This window comes from Doryrhamphus excisus, chromosome 12 (genome assembly GCF_030265055.1).
Source record: "Doryrhamphus excisus isolate RoL2022-K1 chromosome 12, RoL_Dexc_1.0, whole genome shotgun sequence".
NCBI lineage: Eukaryota > Metazoa > Chordata > Actinopteri > Syngnathiformes > Syngnathidae > Doryrhamphus > Doryrhamphus excisus.
The window spans coordinates 11,749,002-11,768,767 of record NC_080477.1 but is presented as its reverse complement, the minus strand read 5'-3'; the positions used below and the strand labels follow the sequence as shown (position 1 = coordinate 11,768,767).

Genomic DNA, 19,766 nt, shown 5'->3' with positions numbered 1-19,766 from the left:
ATTATTTATAACAGTCTAATATATTAATTCCATGGCATGTCCCTTGTCTACACTGCTTCCAGTATGTTTTGTCAGACTTCAGTTTATATGTTTTGCCATGTCAATCTAATCTGCCCAGACCCTTCAAAATCAGGACTGCTAGCCCATGTCACTTGAACTCTTTTAGAAATTGGGCTGTTTCTTTAACCAGACAGATTTCTCATCACCTTGCTGGCCCACAATAACAATAACCTTTTTTCCATCCTCGGATAGGTTGATCAGAGCAAAACAAAGTCAAATAGTCTGTAGCAATTTGCACACAATATTGTCCACGCTTAAACATTAATTTTCAATGTGAACTTCCTCAGAAAAGCTAGACATCTTAAGAAGGCTGCTAGCTGATCTTTGGCCAGGAATATGAATAGTAAAAGTTACTTGGTTAGTCCATGGCTAGTATGACAAATATTGCAGCAGAGTCAATACTTATTAAGTACAGTATGTAAATATCTGTATCTGAACCCAAGCATTCTTAGCTAATAAACTACAGTGACTCTGAAACTGGTGCTGAGTGGTGGAAGAAGGGCTCCATCTTGTGGCAAACAGGAACATAAAAGATTTTTGTAAATAATACCACTGTATTATTATATGCAGTCAGCTAACTCTTGGTGACAAAGAGAGGCAGCAAAAACTGCTAATCCTACACCTAGTGGTCAGATGCTGAATGGGGGCGGGTTGTGTGACACCTTACCTGTAGTTGGGGCAGCTGTGGCTTGGGTATCTGTGGGGCTGTGAAACACCGGTGCCTTTCTCTGCTGGGGAGGGCAGGTTGCTGACTGGACTGGCCTACCAGCCCATTGCCCTCATAGGGAAGCTCTCCCGACGGGTGGAGCTGCGTGCTGCGACCTTTGCCGTCTCCCATCGAGGCAGTGGGTGGGAGAGGTGGGGTCTTGTCAGGCGCTGAGTGGATTGCCTGCTGAGGGGTCCTCAGGCACCAACCAGGTCTGGGGGCTTGCTGTGTGCTGCTCCCTCCCCAAAAATGAATACTATTTTTTGTTGTTTGATTTCATTTCTACAATATGATGGTTAACATCCGCCCCAGTTAGCGTGTTTTTCGGTAAACAACCAAACATTTGTTAAAAATTTGTCTTGGCTTGAGTTTACCCAATTGTTTAGCGTTCAAAATACAGTCCAGGTTGTTAACGCCCGCCATGTTGAATCACACGGACAAGACAAATAATCTTGGGATAATTGCACGTGATCCTACACACATAACGTTACACATAACACTACATTGTTGTTGTTTCTGGTAATAAATACATTTAACCTGTAAAATAACTAAAGTTAATTATGATTCCTTCTGTTGTTGAGAAAAGACGATGTTCTAAAAGTTATCAAAGCCAGACAAACAACAAAAGGCCGGCCAGCAGAGTACTTGGATGTTCCGGAAATAGGGTCAATTGCGAAACGTTTTCAGTACGTGACGTCATCGGAGGAGGGCGATAACGTCTCAAACAGCCCCCACTCGAAAAGCTGCTCCCTCGTGACGCACACATCTAGTCAGCAGTATTTCTTAACAGTCGCCAGGAGCCACAACTGCTAGGCCGTCGTCTTTTATACCGCTTTTCTGTGGAAAATCGAGTCTTCTGGTCTCAAGTACACCAGTGTCTAATCTAGTTCCTTATTCGTATCATAGTTTTCTTTACATCTGTCGAAACGACACCAGAGCTGACGTCCTTTTTGTAAAAGGTAAGTGTTTTCGGTGTTAGCTAGCTAGCATTAGCTCGTTGACCTACTTGTGGTTTAGTTTGGATTGGGTTGTTTTATAGTTATCTGACAGAACAAAGAAATTGTGTAATGGTGTGTTTTTAACTTCAGGCGGAAGTCGGATTTTAGCTCGTTTAAACTATAGAGAGAATATCGAGCAATATGTCGCCGCGGTGTAACATCCGGTTTCTTAACAAAGACCTTAGAAAAACGAGTCCTGTGCTCATTTTCACTCCCTAGTCGAATCCCTTATCAATATAAGTAGACTACATAAAGGACGTTATAACAAAAGCCATATTGTGAATTTACATTCAAACAGCTTTTCTGAGTGGTTTTAACCTTGTATAGATTTAGCTTCAATCCTGTTTGTCTGATTTCGATACCGACTTAATCAGACCACTTATTCCTAGTACATAAATTCATTATTAAATTGCGACGACTACTAAAAAACAAGCGGGGTGTTTTAGCCAGTATTTTAATTGTTCTGCCATCGTGGCTCTAGGTGATATCCAGATATACGTTAGTGTATCACCGGTCATTGTTAATACCGTCATTGGGATGTAAAAGGGAGAAAATGGATCGCCGGTGTTTGCTAGGCTAACACCGCGTGCCAACAGGCCCGTGTGTAGTCTGTTTTTCTGGCACATGGAGCTCTGCTCCGTGTGCTCCACTCTCTTAAATTGACATCATACAATTTGAATGTGTCTGGACTGGTTTGCGTTTATGAGTGATATGTTATTATCCTTCTACTTCCAGGTTGTTTCTCCCTGTTCCATTCCCAGAACACAATTCTTTTCAAATATTTTTAGCCAAGCCGCCAAAGTGGAGAGTGTTGTTGCACCAGGGGGTCCTTCTCATTTCAGGTATTGATCATTTGTCGTTATCTATATTATTTAGTCATTCATCTAAGTAGTCCATATTTGCACATGCTGTATATTCATTTATACCCATGAGCCTTTTCTGTTTGCATCACAGAGTAAGGGGAGGAGGTGGGGGTGCACCTCAGCACTTTCCCAAGGCTGAAAGCAAAAGGTGATTATTTTTTCTTATTGAGTAATTTGCATGGCACAATTACTTCACAAGTGCTGGCCTAAATATGTTCACTGTGGAGATTGTATCTTTTAAATATTTGCCAAGAGATTATGTTATCTGGGAAAACTCATCCAATAAACATGTATGATTTCACAGTAGATGGTTGAATTACAAACACATTTACAATGAATAAAATCTACAGTGGAGCCTCTGTAGGTGTCATTAATCCATTCTAGGAGGCCCGACTCAAAACGGGAAAGTACTGTAACGGAATCAGTTTTCCCCCATCAGAAATAATTCACAGCCAATTAATCTATTCCGGACGCTCAGAAATAACACAAAGCACTCCTACAGTTTTACCATTACAGTTTCATATTAAAGAAGCAATTATTAATGCATGTGAATGATAAATAGATATATTAACACACAACACTACTTTTACCTTTATTGAAGACTTGCTTGTTGACAAAGACTGGCAGGAAGGCAGAGCAATTCAGTAGTGTTCCTCACCTTTATCAAAATGCTGGTGCTTGCAACTTTATTTGGCCCCATTGTGGGTTATTTTTCAGCTGTGATCAAAAAGAAAAGCAGACTTTTGGTGTAACCATGTTAACTAGCAAAGAACTACATAATCAACCGCTGATGACATCATACACATGTGACAAAGCTAAAAGCCGGTGACTTCTGGTTCCCATGGTAACATGTTTTGTGATTAAAAATATATATAATCTATAAGATGTTGGCATCATATTGTACACTAACCTGGAAAAGTACAGACATTTTGTAGATTTTTGCCGAACACTAAAAAAAACATGCTAACCGGGGTATATACTAATCGGGGTACCACTGTATTTACTTTCAATGAGACTGTAAACATTTACTATAACAGCAGCTTTGTTTTTCCATAACAGCGAGTTCCTGGGGAAACCCCCAGGTTCTGTCGCTCAGAGATGGATACCTTCACGAAGCACTAGAGAAACCAGTTTCTCCGGTGAGAAAGGGCAACACGATGCAATCTTCAGAAAAGTGAGAGGGTGAGTTATGGTCAAGACGTCCTATGGTGGCGCTGATTGAATCATTGCATCTTTTTGATTGGGCGATTTGATGACTAACTGTTGTGCTGGCACTCCTCCAATTTCTAGCATACTTAACAAGCTGACACCTGAGAAGTTTGACAAACTGTGCCTGGAGCTTCTCAATGTGGGTGTAGATTCAAAGCTTGTTCTGAAAGGAATCATTTTGTTGGTAGGTGTGCTCTCATTTGACTGGCTTCTATAAATTCGTATGGCACACACTCAGTTGTATTTGTATGCCTTAGATTGTCGACAAAGCCCTTGAAGAACCCAAGTACAGCCAGTTATACGCTCAGCTATGTCTACGCCTGGCCGAAGATGCACCAAACTTTGAAGATCCAGCAAATGAAACTCCTGCGACAAAAAAGCAGAATACAGTAAGTTAAGAACTGTACAAAAAAGTATTACCTGGTATTTTTCCCCCCTTGTGTATTCTCACGTTCTTTCTTGCAGACCTTCAGGAGACTTCTAATTTCCAAGCTTCAAGATGAGTTTGAAAATCGTGCCAGAAATGTTGAAGGTCTGTTGCTTGTATACATTTGCAAGATTAAAGATGAAATGTAATTTTGTAAAATTAAGTATTCTTTTCCCTCTGCAGTCTTTGACAAACACGATTGCCCTCTTACTTCTGAGGAGGAGGAACAGCGTGCTATTGCGAAGATTAAAATGCTCGGCAACATCAAATTCATTGGGGAACTTGGGAAACTCCACCTCATCCATGAATCCATCCTCCATAAATGCATCAAGACAGTAAGTTCTATTGTTGCAAAGTCTTGTATAACGAATTGTTTTTTTTTACATGTTATTTTTTTTTTAAAGCTTCTGGAAAAAAAGAAGAGAGTTCAACTTAAGGATATGGGGGAAGACCTGGAATGCCTCTGTCAGATAATGAAGACTGTTGGCCCTAAACTTGATCATGAAAAGGCTAGGGTATGTTTGTAAGATGCTCTGTAATGATTTATTAAACACTACGGTATGATTTAAACATTATTTTTAAATCATGCTTTCACTCTCCTTATTCCAGTCCTTGATGAATCAGTACTTCGGCCGCATGCAGGCTTTGACCAGCAACAAAGAATTACCTGCCAGGATTCGCTTCCTGCTGCAGAACACAGTGGAGCTACGTGAAAACAACTGGGTGCCACGTAAAGCCTATGTTGACAATGGGCCAAAGACGATCAATCAAGTTCGTCAGGATGCAGTAAAAGTAACTATCAGATACTTGAAGGTGCCCTTATCATTGGTTTACCTGTATCACCTTATTCTGACTTGAAACGTCTGTCATTTGAAGGACCTGGGTGTCTTTATTCCACCTTCATCTGATGGCTCGAGGAATGACTTCTTTATGGATAATTCATTCCTGGAGAACCCTTTCCTTCAGGGCAGGCTAAGGTTTGACAAGGAGACACTTGGTGGGCTGGCTGATATGTTTGGACAAATGCCTGGTATGCAACTATTTTGATGATCAACAATGCAATACGCCATATGATTGCTATAATGATTGTCATTACTTCTGCAGGAATCGGCATTGGCACAGGTCCAGGAGTTATTCAGGACCACTATTCCCCTACAATGGGGCGCCACCGCACAAACCCATTCAACGGCCACATTGCGATGAGCAACGGCTCACATCAGCCTCAGTTTGATGCAGGAAGCAAGCCTTATGTCAAGCCAATGCAGGTGATCAACATTACTATGAAATGCTCAGAGCCATTTTCAACCAGTATATAAATACCTTTTCATCTTTAATACGAATGTTATGAAGGGTCTTTCAATAGGAGTACACACTCAAATATGTTTACTTTTGAAAATATAATGTAAAAAACATTTCCATATGTTCATGTTGGTGAGTGTGTGATGTGACGCACAATCAAATAACGTGTATGAAAAGTACACAGGCCAATGTTATCACTTAGCACTACTATACTTTGTTCACCAATCCTATTACTAACCTACTCTACAAATGTCTTCACAGGGGCAAAATTCACCCGTTTTCAGCCATAAGCAAAATGGCTCGGTACAGATGCAGTCAAAGGACATGGGTCCACGTTTTTCCAAGAAGGGAAAGCTTAATGCTGATGAGGTAGTTACAGCTGTCATTAATTTTGAGTAATATTGAATAAGTACGATTTAAAGAAAACATGCTTTTTTTCAGAAGTGTATTGCTGTAACTATTTGTCTTCACCCTTCTAGATCAGTCTGAGGCCAGCTCAGTCATTCATGTTAAACAAAAAAGTGCCGAAGCTGCAGCCACAGATGACTATGATGCCTCCAAGTGCCCAAGGCTCTTTAATGGGACAGGTAATTGTCTGGATACAAAATCAAACATTATGTCAGCAATTTATTTTATTTATTCACTCTGCATTTTTTTCCTTTAGTCGCCACAGCTTGGCCTAAAAACCAACCCGCCACCAATCCAGGAAAAACCTGCAAAGCCCAACAAAAAACTGCCTCCGACTAAAGAAGAGCTGCATAAAATGACGGTAATGTTGTTTCCGATTCACTCAACCGCACTAATACTCACATGTAGTCTCACAACTGTGACAATGCTGCGCTTTTAGGAGACTCTGGTTGCAGACTATATGAACAGCAAGAATGTCAGCGAGGCACTAGCTGCTGTCAAGGAGATGAGGGCCCCTAAACATTTTATGTCTGAGATGCTGAACAAGATTGTGGTGGATTCGCTCAGTCGCTCAGATGACGATAAGGAACTTGCAAGCACTCTAGTTCATGAACTCTGCACAGAGGGCCTTGTCACCAGCGAGAACCTTCTGCAGGTACAGTTGAAGTACAATTTGATATGTGATGCATCAGGAACGCATTGGCACTGAAAAAAGTCAACCCTTCTTTTTGTACAGGCATTTCTTAATGTTCTGGACCAGAGCCCCCAGATTGAAGAAGAAATCCCGCTGGTTAAGTCCTACCTGGCTCAATTTGCAGCTCGGGCCGTCGTCATTGACTTGATCAGCATTACAGATTTGGCCCACCGCCTGGAGAACGGTGCCTGTTTCCCGCTGTTCCTGCTCTGTCTGCAGCAGATGGCTAAACTCAAGGACCGTGAGTGGCTGACAGATCTGTTTCAGAAGAGCAAGATCAACATGCAGAAGATGCTACCTGGTATGTTTGTTATTCCTAATATGAAACATTCTACATGCTTGACAAATGTCTTTAGAGGCATAACATGGATCTATCATGCTTCTCTGATGGCATCTATTCTTACCTTTTGCAGAAATGGACCAGAGCAAGGACAGAATGCTGGAGATCCTCGAGGGCAAAGGCCTTGGCTTTCTGTTTCCACTGATGAAGCTTGAGAAGGAGCTTCTGAAACAGATTAAAGTGGATCCATCTCCACAGTCGATCTACAAATGGATCAAGGATAACATCTCTGCCAAACTCCACATCGACAAAGGCTTTGTTAACATCCTCACAACCAGGTAAGATCGGCGCTTCTGTTTTTGTTCACTCGCTCTTATTTCATACTCATTGGGTTCTTCTGCGTTAGTTTCTTGCAGTACATCACCTACGAGATAAACCCCGATGACGATGAAGAGCAGCTGGCAGCGCCCAGCAAGGAGCAGCTGGATGAGGAGAAGCAACTGCTGCTGTCTTTCAAACCAGTCATGCAAAAGTTCCTGCACGAACACATTGAGCTGCAAGTCAGTGCGCTCTATGCGCTGCAGGTCCACTGTAATGCTAAACACTTCCCCAAAGGTGACGACTCATTCACACGTCATGTCCACATACACACTTCTTTCAAATGTAACCACCATCTTTTCTTCCAGGCATGCTCCTGCGCTTCTTTGCCTATTTTTATGACATGGAAATCATCGAAGAAGAAGCCTTCCTGACATGGAAAGAAGATGTCACCCAAGAGTATCCCGGAAAAGGGAAAGCCTTGTTTCATGTAAGTGTTTCCTGCCATGTGAACACATTTCCTAGTTAGGAGTGTTTAGTTTTTGCTGATGTCGTTCTTGATTGGCAGGTGAATCAGTGGCTCACCTGGCTGGAGACTGCAGAAGAGGAGGAGTCTGAGGAGGAAGATTACTAATTCGCTGGTTAAGATGATCCACGTGTTCGAATGTGATTTATTCTTACTACTCGGGAGTCCTTTCCTCAGTCAGCAACACCACCACTGTTACAAATCTTTTATTAACCAGCGTCAATATGTTATTTTTATTTAAAGATGTGATTTTTTTTTAATCAACTTGTAACAGTGTTGTAGGTGATATTTTGGTGGATGTTGCAGTACACTCGGACCACCTGTTTCACATCTGGTTGCAGTCATCAAGTGCTGCTATCACTTCACTTTCAGGCTGTTTACAAATTGAGAACATGCATTGTAAAGAGACTCTCTTTTTAAATGCACTTTGTTGCACATTGTGAGTGGTTGCAATAGTATCATACACCTTTTAATTTTGATATAAAGAACAATCCTGATTTGCAGTTGTTAGCTGCTATGATTTTTTTTTTGTGCTTGACAGCTGATTTGGAAGCTCTACTTTTCTGATTGTGACAACAGGCGGCCATTTTAATGTGTCATTTGAGTCACAATTAGTTCTTGTATGCAGGACAAGTTATCAAAAGAGGAGCACTAGACAGCTGTTTTTATTTTTAATAAATCTACATAATGCATTGGTTTGCTCTTTAAATATCTGTATGGGACGTTTATCTTATTTGATTACCTGTTTTTTGACCGGTATTTCCGTGTTTGACTTAAATCAAGAGTATGAACTTGTATGTGCTGTAAAAGGAATATGTGTTGCCTTTTTTTTAATTTCACTTTTTATGAATATACCTCTTGTATCTGACTATACTTGAAGTGTTTTATTATATTGAGACAGCCAAAGCTTAGTTTCCAGTTTGCCATATCATCAGGTTTTTAAAGTGGTCTTTTTAATCTACGTGCATGTGACCGCCTGCGCTTTTCTTTAGGGTGTCGCTGTAATGTCAACGGTTGAACGTGCATCAACCTTTAATAAAGTTCATTTCATGGTCACTCTTGGTTGTCTGGGGGTTTTACTTGTATGTCTGAAGTTTATATTTAAACTTTGGACATTGAAGAGTACTGTACTTGAACCTTCAGCTACAAAAATAATCTTGAAAATCAATATAACCAGGGCAAATACTGAAAGGTAAGATACTTTTGTGAAACACTGCAGTATCAAGTTACTATTGGTGTAGCTCCACGACAACAGACATAGGTCGGTTCTTTGAAAAGGGCGTTTAATATATTAGCTCGTTTCTCATACATCCTTGCCTTCACGCCGTGAGAACTGCATTCAACCAGATACAAACGGTACATGTCACAAAATGATCCCGTCATATGAAACTTAATATCATGAGACTAATTAACAACTAAAAAATATACCTCGTTGGCTGCGTCGTGAAAAGAGGTTCTTAAAGTCTTGGAAATCCATATGACTGTTAGCTTCCCACTGTTTATAACTTCCTCCTTTGTCCTTCACTTAAATGCTGCCACTTAGCAGCACAAACAAGAATCTTTAGTTCCGCCATGGGAACAACAAAAACATACACAATAAATTAATTAACTTAATTAATTTGTCATTTTATTATAATAATGTACAACCTTTTAACCTGTTTTAAGCTTCAATGAAATCAATTATTTATTAACTAAATTCATGAACTGATTTAAGAATTATGCTTAGTGCATTTCTGTAACAGCACTTACAATTGTGTCACTTCTTTTATACACTAGCTGTACACTTGCCCTGGTTGAAAAGGTTGCAAATTTCGGGTCTTACATCCTTTTCTAAGATTTTGAATATGGGTGTTTCTGAATGCCATAAGTTTAGCCACACAAGGGACTAGAAATATTAGAAACGGCTAAGCATGGCCGAGTGGTAGTAGCACGCAGGCCACACAGCTTGGAGTTCAATTCCCTGCTCTATGTGAGGTTTGCATGTTCTCCCCGGGTACTCCAGTTTCCTCTCACATTCCGAAAATGCATGGTAGGTTAATTGGCGACCCCAAATTGTCCATAGGTATTATGAAGGTTGTCTATATGTGCCCTGCGATTGGCTGGCTGGACCCTGCCTCTTGACTGAAGACAGCTGGGATAGGCTCCAGCATGCCCATGAACCTAGTGAGGATAAGCTGTATAGAAAATGGATGGATGGAAAAACTGAGCATTATGAATATAGCACTCGCATGAACTACAAGTGTATCATACATCGTGGCCACTGTTTATTGTAACATAACAGTTAAATAAGTTCAGCTATTAATGAGAATGGAACATAACATCTGAAATTTGAAAGCCTTCTCTCACAGGATGTTGTTCAGTGAATTGTCACATTTAAAAGAAATTGGAAAAGAATACCAACAATGTACACACAAGCCCAATAAACAACATTCATTACAAAGTGAATAATATTCTTAATAAATTGCGGTTTTAATGTAAGCAAAATGTAAGAAAAATGTGACAAAACACGTTTGAAAAAGACTATTTATGAAAATTAAAGGATAACACATGATAATGATGTGCTAAAAAGGCTTATTTTGAGATAAAGTGTTGCCATAAATCAGACAATTCCGTGGGATTTAATCACTATCATCGTCATTGTTGGATGCCTCAGGTTCTGATCCGTTATCAGAGCGACGAGGAGAACCCTCATTGTCTGACCCCTGCTCCGATTCCCGCTCTGATGCCGCAACAGGTGATCCAGGCCGGGACTCATCTGATGCGGACCGCTTGCTCTCGTTGTCGGACTGCTCAGAGTCGGACTGCCGTTGCACCCTCCTTTTCTTCACTGCACGGTCACTGCCAGACTCGTCATCGCCAGAACCCACCGAGCGTTGAGGGCTGGCCGCTTCACTGGCGGAACGGTTCCTCCCATCGTCTGAATCACTATCGGATGCGATGCGTTTCCTGTGGTTGCCGCCGTCCTCATCATCAGATCCAGAGCCGCTGTCTCTTTGGTTCCTGAGGAGGAGTAATATGGATTTGTGAGACTTAAAAAGGAGCTTTTGGGGAAATTTTTCCCATTATCCTCAATCCTTATGGAAGACATGAACATACATGTTCCCTTTATGTGCTAAAGGCTGAAAAAAAACGACATCTCATTACTGCACGTACAACAACACCTCTTACCTGTCTTCGGCTATTTTCAGGCCATCCTCATCTGAGGAGGACTCGGAAGACGAGATGATCGCCTTTGATTTGATCTTCCCTTTGAGAGAAGGTGGAGGACGCTCAGGCTGAGGCTGAAGATGACCAAGATGGAAGAGATGTTCATTAAATAGAGAATTTGATCAGCATTTCAACAGCATTCATTCATTCATTTTCTACCGCTTTTTCCTAGCGGAATTTCGCGGGGGTGCTGGAGCCTATCCCAGTTGTCTTAGGGCGAGAGGCGGGGTACACCCGGGACTGGTCGCCAGCCAATCACAGGGCACATATAGACAAACAACCATTCACACTCACATTCATACCTACGGACAATTTGGAGTCGCCAATTAACCTAGCATGTTTTTGGAATGTGGGAGGAAACCGGAGTACCCGGAGAAAACTGGGTAAACCACATGCAAACTCCACACAGAGATGGCCGAGGGTGGAATCGAACCCTGGTCCTCCTAGCTGTCACTCGACCACCCCATTTCAACAGCAGAGAATTCCAATTGTGGGACCTCAGAGACTTAAAAATTAAATAAAAGCATGCAAAAAAAAAAAAAAAAACCTTTTCAAACTTCTTTCGCTCTTTGATTTTACGCTGCTTCTTGGGTTGAGCTCCTCCTTCCTCGTCATCGCTATCCCTGTCGTCTCTAGGAGCTCTGCGACACAGTAACCACACACTCAGCACTTCTGGTCTTCACTGGCACGTAGGAGAAGCTGACCAGCGCACTCACCTCTTCTTCTTCTTCCGAGACTTCTTCTCTCTGTCCTCGTTCTCGTCTTGCTCGCTCCCACTGGCGGCCTTCCTCTTCTTCTTCTTGACGGGCAGTTCTTCGTCTGAGTCGTCGTTGACAAACTCGTCCATGTCACCTCCTTTCTTACGCTGAGAGGAGATGACATTAGTCACGCTGCGTTGACGCTAGTTGTGGGCATCTGTGTGCTCTGACACTCACGCGTCCACCACCGCTTCCTCCTCCTTTCTTCTTCTCCTTAGACAACTCCTTGGAGCCCTCAGCGAAGGTGAGTAGGTTCTTGGTCTTCTCAACAAACAGAGCTCTTTGTTCCAGCAGCTTCTTCTGTTCCTCAGCCTCCCGGCTCCTCTTCTCCTCCTGAGCAGTTTTAGAAGAGCGGCAAGGTCAACAAGGTAGCAGGACACCTGACATCACGGCCACTAATCAATCTAATACCTGCTCTTTCAACATCTGTTGGCGCAGCAGGTCTCGCTCTTGTTCTTGTTTAGCACGAAGTTCCTTCTCCTCCTCGTCCTGCTTTCTGGCCCGTGCCACATGGTACTGAGCCTGACTCAGCAGATCTGAGCATTGTCTGACAAGTCACAACAAGCACACAGTCAAGATAGAACCTGCACTACTAAAATTGCTGACATGTTACCAGACAATGACAATGTGTGCCAAACGCAACAGATAAAACAATAAAATACAACAATTAAGAATGATGGTCAATAAACCCAATGCCATGTTACAGTACAATGCTATATGTAATGATATACAGTATGTATGGTACGGTACAATACTATGTACTATGTACTAGCTCACTGAAGACAGAAATTGTGGCAGAAGATCAGACTGTATCTCACAACTATAACTTATTCTTTGCTTTATTTTATCACCACCAACACAATCTAGTGACATGTATTAAAGGGGACCTATTATGCTAATTGTGCGGCCCTTTGTATTGAGTTGTGGACTCCTATAGAGCAGCTACACACAATAACCAGCACAGAAATCTTTCTAGATCTACCAGAATCTGCACCTATTCCAGCTGTATTTCTTTGGATTACGTGTTTGTTCATTTACTGTGTTTAAATGTTTTCATTTGTGAGAGAGAGAGAAAATACTAGACTATGTGTAAAAAAACAGACCTGGCTTCAGAAGCAGCATGCGCAAGGTCGAATCTCATCTTGTCTCCAGCTTTGCTCAAGTAACTAAAATACCTAAGAGGGGACAACAGAGTGATAGAGTTAGTATCCTGGTTAGAGGCTTCATACACTGTCCATACATGAGACCACTGTCTCATGTTAAACGATTCATAGGGTTGTTACAAGTTATTGTGTCACAAAATACTGGGAGATTAAACGACAGAGAAATCTTCATGGACACTAGGCCTGGGTTAATAATAAATATATTAAATAATAGCACAATAAATGAAATTGAACTTGATCATTTTGCCAGCTTCAATAAATTGCATGAGTAAACTCTTGTCAGTCATACAATCCATTTGTCTAGGGGTGGAGGCGGGGCCCCTAACATACACACTGAGTGTGGAAGAGTGTAACATAGTAGTAGAGTTTTAATTTAGTCATACATTTGATATTTTTTGTACTTTTCCTAGAATGTTAAAATCTTGTCCTCGTAACCCAATCTTGTGTATTGTCTCATCTCTTGAGTGTCTCGTTACACACCTAATGGCCACATTTAGAGTTAGTTTGGATTGGTGAGGAGTATAACGACATGTTGGAAAAAGACATGTTGAGAGATTTTACAAAATAAAAGGGCCAACCGATGCGCAGTGTGAATCCTCTTCCAGCCTATTTGGAGGCGAGAGGCGAAGAAAACAGTCACACATGCACATGGCAATATATTAAAGTCGTCCAAATTAGTAAAATCATTTTTTATTTCTTGTGTGATTAATAAATTAATCTTTTGACACCCCTAATTATTAGTCAAAACATACTGAAATACAAGTGACATGTAGTATTCTGTCTGTCAGGGGAGCATGAGAGGCAGGCAGGACTTTCAATATTAGTGCAGACCTTTCAACATGTATGAATAGAATTTGACTCAGAGAGATAGTGAATATATTGGTAGAAGGATGCTGCGTTTAGAGCTGCCAGGTAGGAGTCGTAGAGGAAGACCAAAGAGGAGGTTTATGGATGTAGTGAAGTAGGACATGAGGGTAGTTGGTGTGAAAGACCGATGCAGAAGACAGGTTTGGATGGAGGAGATTGATTTGCTGTGGCGACCCCTGAACGGAGAAGCCGAAAGAGAAAGAAGAAGAAGCAGCACTGCTCTCAGTTTTGTTGCATTTCACTGGTTTCTGAGTTTTGTCTTTACGGTACAGATAAAGACATTGATATCATAACAACTATGAAGTCTTCAAATAAAGCAGAATTGATACAAAGCACAGAACAGTGACTTTTGAACAAAATGACCAGTTGCTACCTGTGAGCCAATTCCAGCTCTTTGACAGCGCTGAGCACAGCCTTCAGGTTGCTTTTCTCATCTTTCAGGACCAGAGTGGCGAGCCGCTGAAGCACCAGGGCCACGTTGAACATCAGCACAGTGTCGCTGGGCGCCACGTGGCATGCCTGATTGCAAGTACACCAAATACGTTTTAATCCTTTGAGTTAAGAAGCTCAAAATAAAATAATTTCACCTTGAGTAGCATCTGCTTGCATTCCTGTAGTTTCCCGCATTTGAAGAGTGCTCGTGCCAAGTAGAGCAGGACCTCTGTGTTCTGGTGTTTGTAAAACTTCTTCAAACAGTTCTCATACTGCACAGGAGAAAGGTACTCCAGATAAATGTACACACGCAAAGGTTGTTTATTACAAGGAGTGCCTCTTACCATCTGCACAGCACTGATGTACTGCTTCTGCTCCACGTAGATGTGAGCCAGGTTTAGCCACACATCGCTAATGTCTGCTGTGGCCTCCCTCACCTGGGCAAACACATCCCGGGCTTCTCTGAAGTAGCCCTTATGGGCCAGCACAGCTCCTGGGCACAGAGTGTTTCTCTTTAGTGTCACTTCCACAACCATGATGTTTTAATGTCTGAAAATTAGCCTCACCGATGCCATTGGCTGCGTAAAGGTTCTTTGCGTCATTACGCAGGACTTGTTTGTATATGGCCAAGGCGCGATCCTGGTGTCTCTTTTCCTGTTAAGAAGGGAAAAAAGACCAGACATGCTTAAATATATGCAACAATTAAGTGTTAAGTGTGCGCACCTTCTCTCTGTCTCTGGTCGGCTGGTGGAGGGTCTGTAGCCACACATTGCCCAAAGCCAACATGGAGTAGGTGTCGTTCTGCGTGGACGGCTGTTTCAGAATACGCTCAAACTTCTTTTGACCCGGACCCCACTCCTGTTTGGCCAAGTGAAGGTTCCCTATGAGGGACCATGCATCTGGGTGATCCTGCACCAAACAACAGAGAGTGTTGACGTGAACAGAGTCTGGAATGACAACAATAAGTCACGCGTTCCAAAAAAAAAAAACCTGATTAATCTGCAGAGCCTCTTTGAACCAGTCAGAAGCTTCGTAGAAATTGCCTTTGTCGCGTGCCATTGCACCCAGACGCAAATAGCCTGTGAAGCCAAGAACAATTCATGGTAGGCAAACCATGTTCAGCTGCATGATGGGCAATGTACTGTTTGGTATGCTTACAGTCCACATAGTTAGGATGCTCTCTCAGGATGTTCTTGTAGAGCTTCTCTGCCTCATGGAATTCACACATGGCCTCATACAGACGAGCCAGATTGTAGGAGGTGGTGACAGAAATAGCGTTGTAGTAGTGCTCATCGTGTTCACCCTCAGCTTTGGCCCGGTCCAGCGATGCAAGGAAGTATTTCTAGCAAAAAAAAAAAAAAAAGACGACCGACCCATGAAACACGTTCATATTTCATACCTAGAACCGAAAGAATGTTTACGCTACAACGCTACAAGAACTATAGTTCCCATGATGCTTAGTGTGCGGAAACAGAAAGTAGAGTATTTCTACTTATAGTTTCATAGCCGCTTTGATCGTCTTGTGCAGCAATCGTATTTTGATCTGACAAATTTTAAATAACTTTGATCAAATGTGGAATCACCATAGCCTCTAATTGGATATTAATCACTTGCACAAATAATTTCTTCACCTCACATAAATGCCTCTTTTTTCCCCACTAGATGGCTCCATTATGACATCCGATGCTAGATGTCATTACATAAGTTACATAGCTATTACATCTTGACTGATTTAATCTGAAACATTAGTACAATCACAATTAATTGCAATTGTAATTTTTAGAGGTGTGACAAGGTCTCCAACTGAGCATCCGTATCATTTCAGTAGAGCATCAGCCCATCATATGGTCAACGTTGCCATCTTTGTACCTTGGCTTCTTCCAGGTTACCCAATCTGAAGTGAAGAGCACCCAGGTTGTTGAGGATCTCGGGTGGTACATCAGCCTGCACCTTCTCCTGCAGGATGCGGGTGGCTGTGCCGTATGCAGATAGCGCTCCTTGGATGTCAGTCTGCTCCAGGATCTGAGCCAGCTCGATCCAGGCTTCCACATCATCAGGATACTGCTCTGTTACCTTCTTCAAATGACCCTACGAAGCAAAGATGAGGATTCTTTATTGTAAAGGGCCTTGCATTCAAAACAGTAAGGAACCAAGTGGCACCATATACATAGTCACTTGTTATCAATGGTAAAATTGTGTTGTTTTTGCATCTAAATGTCAACAGCAGTTCATTATTTTTACATCTGTATGACTTTTAAATGTTTTAAAAACAGATGGCCTGTGAAATATATTATCTCAGAGGTTCCACTGTACAATGAAATGGATAAGAGAATAGAAGAGGGTATGGGACACATACTTTGGCAATGTCTCGCTTTTCCTGATCCTCGGATGTTGCATATAGGGAGCCCAAAATTTTGATGGTCTCATAGTTGTTGGGGTAGGCCTTTAACACCTTTTCAAAGCACTGTGCTGCATTCTCTTTGTCTCTTCGATAAACATACATCTGTCCCAGGCCAAAGAAGGGCAACACGAATGTGGATGAGGCAAACTGAGTAGCCTGGTAGTAATACTGAAAGGCTTGGTCATAGTCCTCCTGGCGGAAGAGAAGGGACAATGAAATGATAAATAAATAAGGGCGAGGCTAGTTTAGGATAACTTTGGGTGTTACCTGCACATGAAAAGAGCGAGCCAACTGATAGCAGCTCTCGGCCTGCATGGCCTCTACTTCTGTGTTGTGGAAAGCATGCAGCGCCAAATGCTGAACTTTACTGTAGTCCTGAAAGCACACAACAGAATATTGTGAGGAACGGTTAAAATAAAAACCAGAGAGAGCTTCCATTGTCAGTAGTCACCTTTTTGAAGAAGAAGTGATTAGCAAGGTGGTTGAGCACCATGGGGTTGCTTGGGTCAATGGTGTAGGCACGTGACAAGAGCTGGACTCCATTTTTTATGGAATCGGCTTCCTTGTTGTTGAGCTCCAGCACGGCCAAGCCGACGAGGGCTCCCACACATTTGGGATTGAGCTCCAGGGCGCGCCCAAAAGCCAAGCGAGCTTTCTCCAGTTTGTTGAGTTTAACAAAGCAGTGGCCCATACCAAGCCTTACTTCAGCTAATAAGAGATGACACATGATATAATTACTTTTTATGCTAGATTGTGTGATGGTATTAAAAATATTTATATAAGTTTACCTGGACAGCCAGGGTTTGTACGTAGAGCCTTTTTGTAGTATGCCAGTGCACCCCTGTAATCTTTCTTATTGAAGGAAATACAAGCCTTACCTGGAAAACAACACAAGATGTTAATTCAGTGAAACAATGCATATTCATATTATATACCCTATTGGCTGCAATATTCAGTCAATTCGGTAGTACTACAAGGTGTGTGCTTTGTTTTCTCATCCCAATACCCTTTCTGAAGCCAACTGGTTGGTCGCACAAAAATAACAAATCACATTTGTGAGCATGTTCTTTGTTTACTACTTGCCAAGTAGAGCAGGGATATTATTGGTGGACTGGTTGAGGACAAAGTGGAACTGAGCATCAGCCTGGTCCATCTTGTCTCCTTCCAGAAGGCAGAAACAAGCTCTTCCCAGCAAATGGTTCTGATCGAGACAAGATAAATTAAATTCAAGCTGTTTTCTCCTCTTTTGAATTTTGAATCATCTGCTCTGTGCTCTTGTTCTCACCTGATCGTACATGATGATCTTGTCCGCCATGGTGTACAACAGCGTGGCCTGCGTGATGAGCTCTTTCTTGGCATCTTTGTTTTTCTCTTTGCGTGCCTGCTGCACGTAATAAGCTGCCAGTGTATCCAGACATGTCATCTGGTCCTTCTCGTGGTCTCTGTAGTCCAGGTTTCCGTCGATACGAGCTGCCTCTAAGAGTTTGACAAAGTCCTCCGTTTTGCCCTGTTTGTAGTACTCCAGCTGGAAAACCAAGACAGGGTAGTGTTATGGCCTAATTATTTCACAATCACAACGATATGTAATACATCTCACATTAGGATTTGTTTGCTTCATTGGAGTAAACATGAAAAAGTATACTACTTCCTGACAAACCTTTCAACCATACATTGGTTGCAGCACTTAACTACATTGCAATGCTTCACTTAGTGAATCTTACAGTACAGAATAGAACAGATTTACCGCCAAAGCAATCCATATGTGCAGCTGCGTGTGTTCTTGCTTCAGGATACTGATGACTTCATCACCTTCAGGGAGCTGGTCGAAGTCAAGCTCAATAACCTGCAGGATAAAAGTTACCAAATTAGTAAATGTTATCAACAAGGTTGTGCACATAAACTGTTAGTATAAACTAAAGATTTCACCATTCACTACACACTTTTCTCTAGTTTTCTCTACATGCTAAAAACAGTTTGCACTAGATCAAGACATCCATGATGGCAATGATGTGCAAAGATGCAGGAGTACTGTTAAAGGTGAGTTTTTTAACGGTTTACTAAAGCAATAATATACTACACATTCACTTGACCCTCATTTTAGATACCTTGCATAAATTACGCAAATGCAATAGAATAACCGCATAAAGTACTTCTGCATTTAGAAAGATAATAACGCTATCGGGGAAGTACTATCTTAACAATTTTCGTAGTTGTAGTTTGCATTGCTGTGGAAATCTACGTACTGATACTGTGAAGTCTTTCCATCATTTAGTTGACTTTCTTTAGATATTAATAGAGTAAAGACATAACCTTGAGTAAACTTGAGTGAAATCTGAAGTTAAATTCGTTATTTTCTGTGCCAACAATGTGTCAATGTGCGCTCAGTTATAACAGTACTTGGACATGTTGACAATGTTACCAATTTGTGCGACGAAGCACTTGTTCTGGTGTTAGCACTAAGTAGCTCACATGGCTAGCAACATAGCAACGTCCTTTAGCAAATAGGCATACAAATTAACGGCTTTTACCTCATCTGTGTCCCGCAGAGGGATCTCGATGGACCCCCGAGACATTCTGGCGGAGAAAAACACCAAAATGTAGTTAAATATAATGGACAATTAATCCAGTGTAGTCCAAATGCTCAACAGCTAGCTGTTGTTTTAAACCGGAAGTCTGAGCGCGGATTGTGCAGCCAAATTTGTGCCCGGGCGGAAAACCTACTTAAAATAAAAATTCCAAACGTGTTATTATTTTTGTCAGTGAAGTCGAGATGCTTGGCAGACTGATTGTCCAACCAAAGTTATATATGTATGTATATATATTTTACATTTTATTACAATTTTAACCAATACTGATAGCATATGCTAAACGGTGCTAGTAACAAGGGGTTGACAAATTGTAACCTTGAGCCAGCTGTAACACCCATGTCAGCCACCCATCAGTATCAGTATCGCCCTGATTCACTTGGTATCCATACCAAAATGTGTAGTGCTGCCCACTTCCTGTGTACTGAATACTTTACTTATAATCATTATTAATTACTTATACCAGTTATACCAATATACCAGTTCCACAGCTTTTAATGTAAATTCAAAGAAATTGAGTGTATCATTGCCACAGGCAATCATTTTGTCAGGAGTAGCTTGAGGC

At 41.7% G+C, this 19,766-nt stretch overlaps 3 protein-coding genes across 3 annotated transcripts in view; 1 reads left to right on the top strand and 2 right to left on the bottom strand.

Moving 5' to 3' along the window:
• Positions 1–1,691, bottom strand: part of pth1b (parathyroid hormone 1b) — a 112,604-nt gene extending 110,913 nt beyond the window's left edge. Inside the window, exon 1 of the mRNA XM_058089781.1 lies at positions 728–1,691. The gene's annotated coding sequence lies outside the window, so the exon portion shown is untranslated. The remainder of the gene's footprint in view (positions 1–727) is intronic.
• Positions 1,692–2,502: 811 nt separating this feature from the next.
• Positions 2,503–8,844, top strand: eif4g2a (eukaryotic translation initiation factor 4, gamma 2a). Its single transcript, XM_058089790.1, has 20 exons — positions 2,503–2,606; positions 2,719–2,775; positions 3,687–3,809; positions 3,918–4,020; positions 4,094–4,225; positions 4,302–4,368; positions 4,447–4,598; positions 4,668–4,778; positions 4,873–5,055; positions 5,140–5,293; positions 5,368–5,528; positions 5,824–5,931; positions 6,042–6,149; positions 6,227–6,331; positions 6,410–6,625; positions 6,707–6,965; positions 7,078–7,282; positions 7,351–7,559; positions 7,631–7,752; positions 7,831–8,844. The coding sequence occupies exons 7-20, from the start codon at positions 4,515–4,517 to the stop codon at positions 7,894–7,896; spliced, it is 2,091 nt and encodes a 696-aa protein (XP_057945773.1). The 5' UTR covers positions 2,503–2,606; positions 2,719–2,775; positions 3,687–3,809; positions 3,918–4,020; positions 4,094–4,225; positions 4,302–4,368; positions 4,447–4,514; the 3' UTR covers positions 7,897–8,844.
• A 1,174-nt stretch (positions 8,845–10,018) lies between these two features.
• Positions 10,019–19,298, bottom strand: ctr9 (CTR9 homolog, Paf1/RNA polymerase II complex component). The gene is made up of 23 exons (XM_058089788.1): positions 19,145–19,298; positions 18,361–18,459; positions 17,902–18,141; positions 17,700–17,817; positions 17,405–17,494; positions 17,068–17,324; positions 16,884–16,991; positions 16,572–16,808; positions 16,085–16,303; positions 15,374–15,557; positions 15,206–15,294; positions 14,939–15,124; positions 14,782–14,869; positions 14,560–14,708; positions 14,371–14,487; positions 14,157–14,302; positions 12,857–12,928; positions 12,165–12,300; positions 11,931–12,086; positions 11,712–11,860; positions 11,543–11,636; positions 10,957–11,069; positions 10,019–10,788 (listed from the first exon to the last, which is right to left on the bottom strand). Exons 1-23 carry the CDS (start codon positions 19,187–19,189, stop codon positions 10,407–10,409), a joined length of 3,474 nt encoding a protein of 1,157 aa, XP_057945771.1. The 5' UTR covers positions 19,190–19,298; the 3' UTR covers positions 10,019–10,406.
• Between the last annotated feature and the right edge of the window lie 468 nt (positions 19,299–19,766).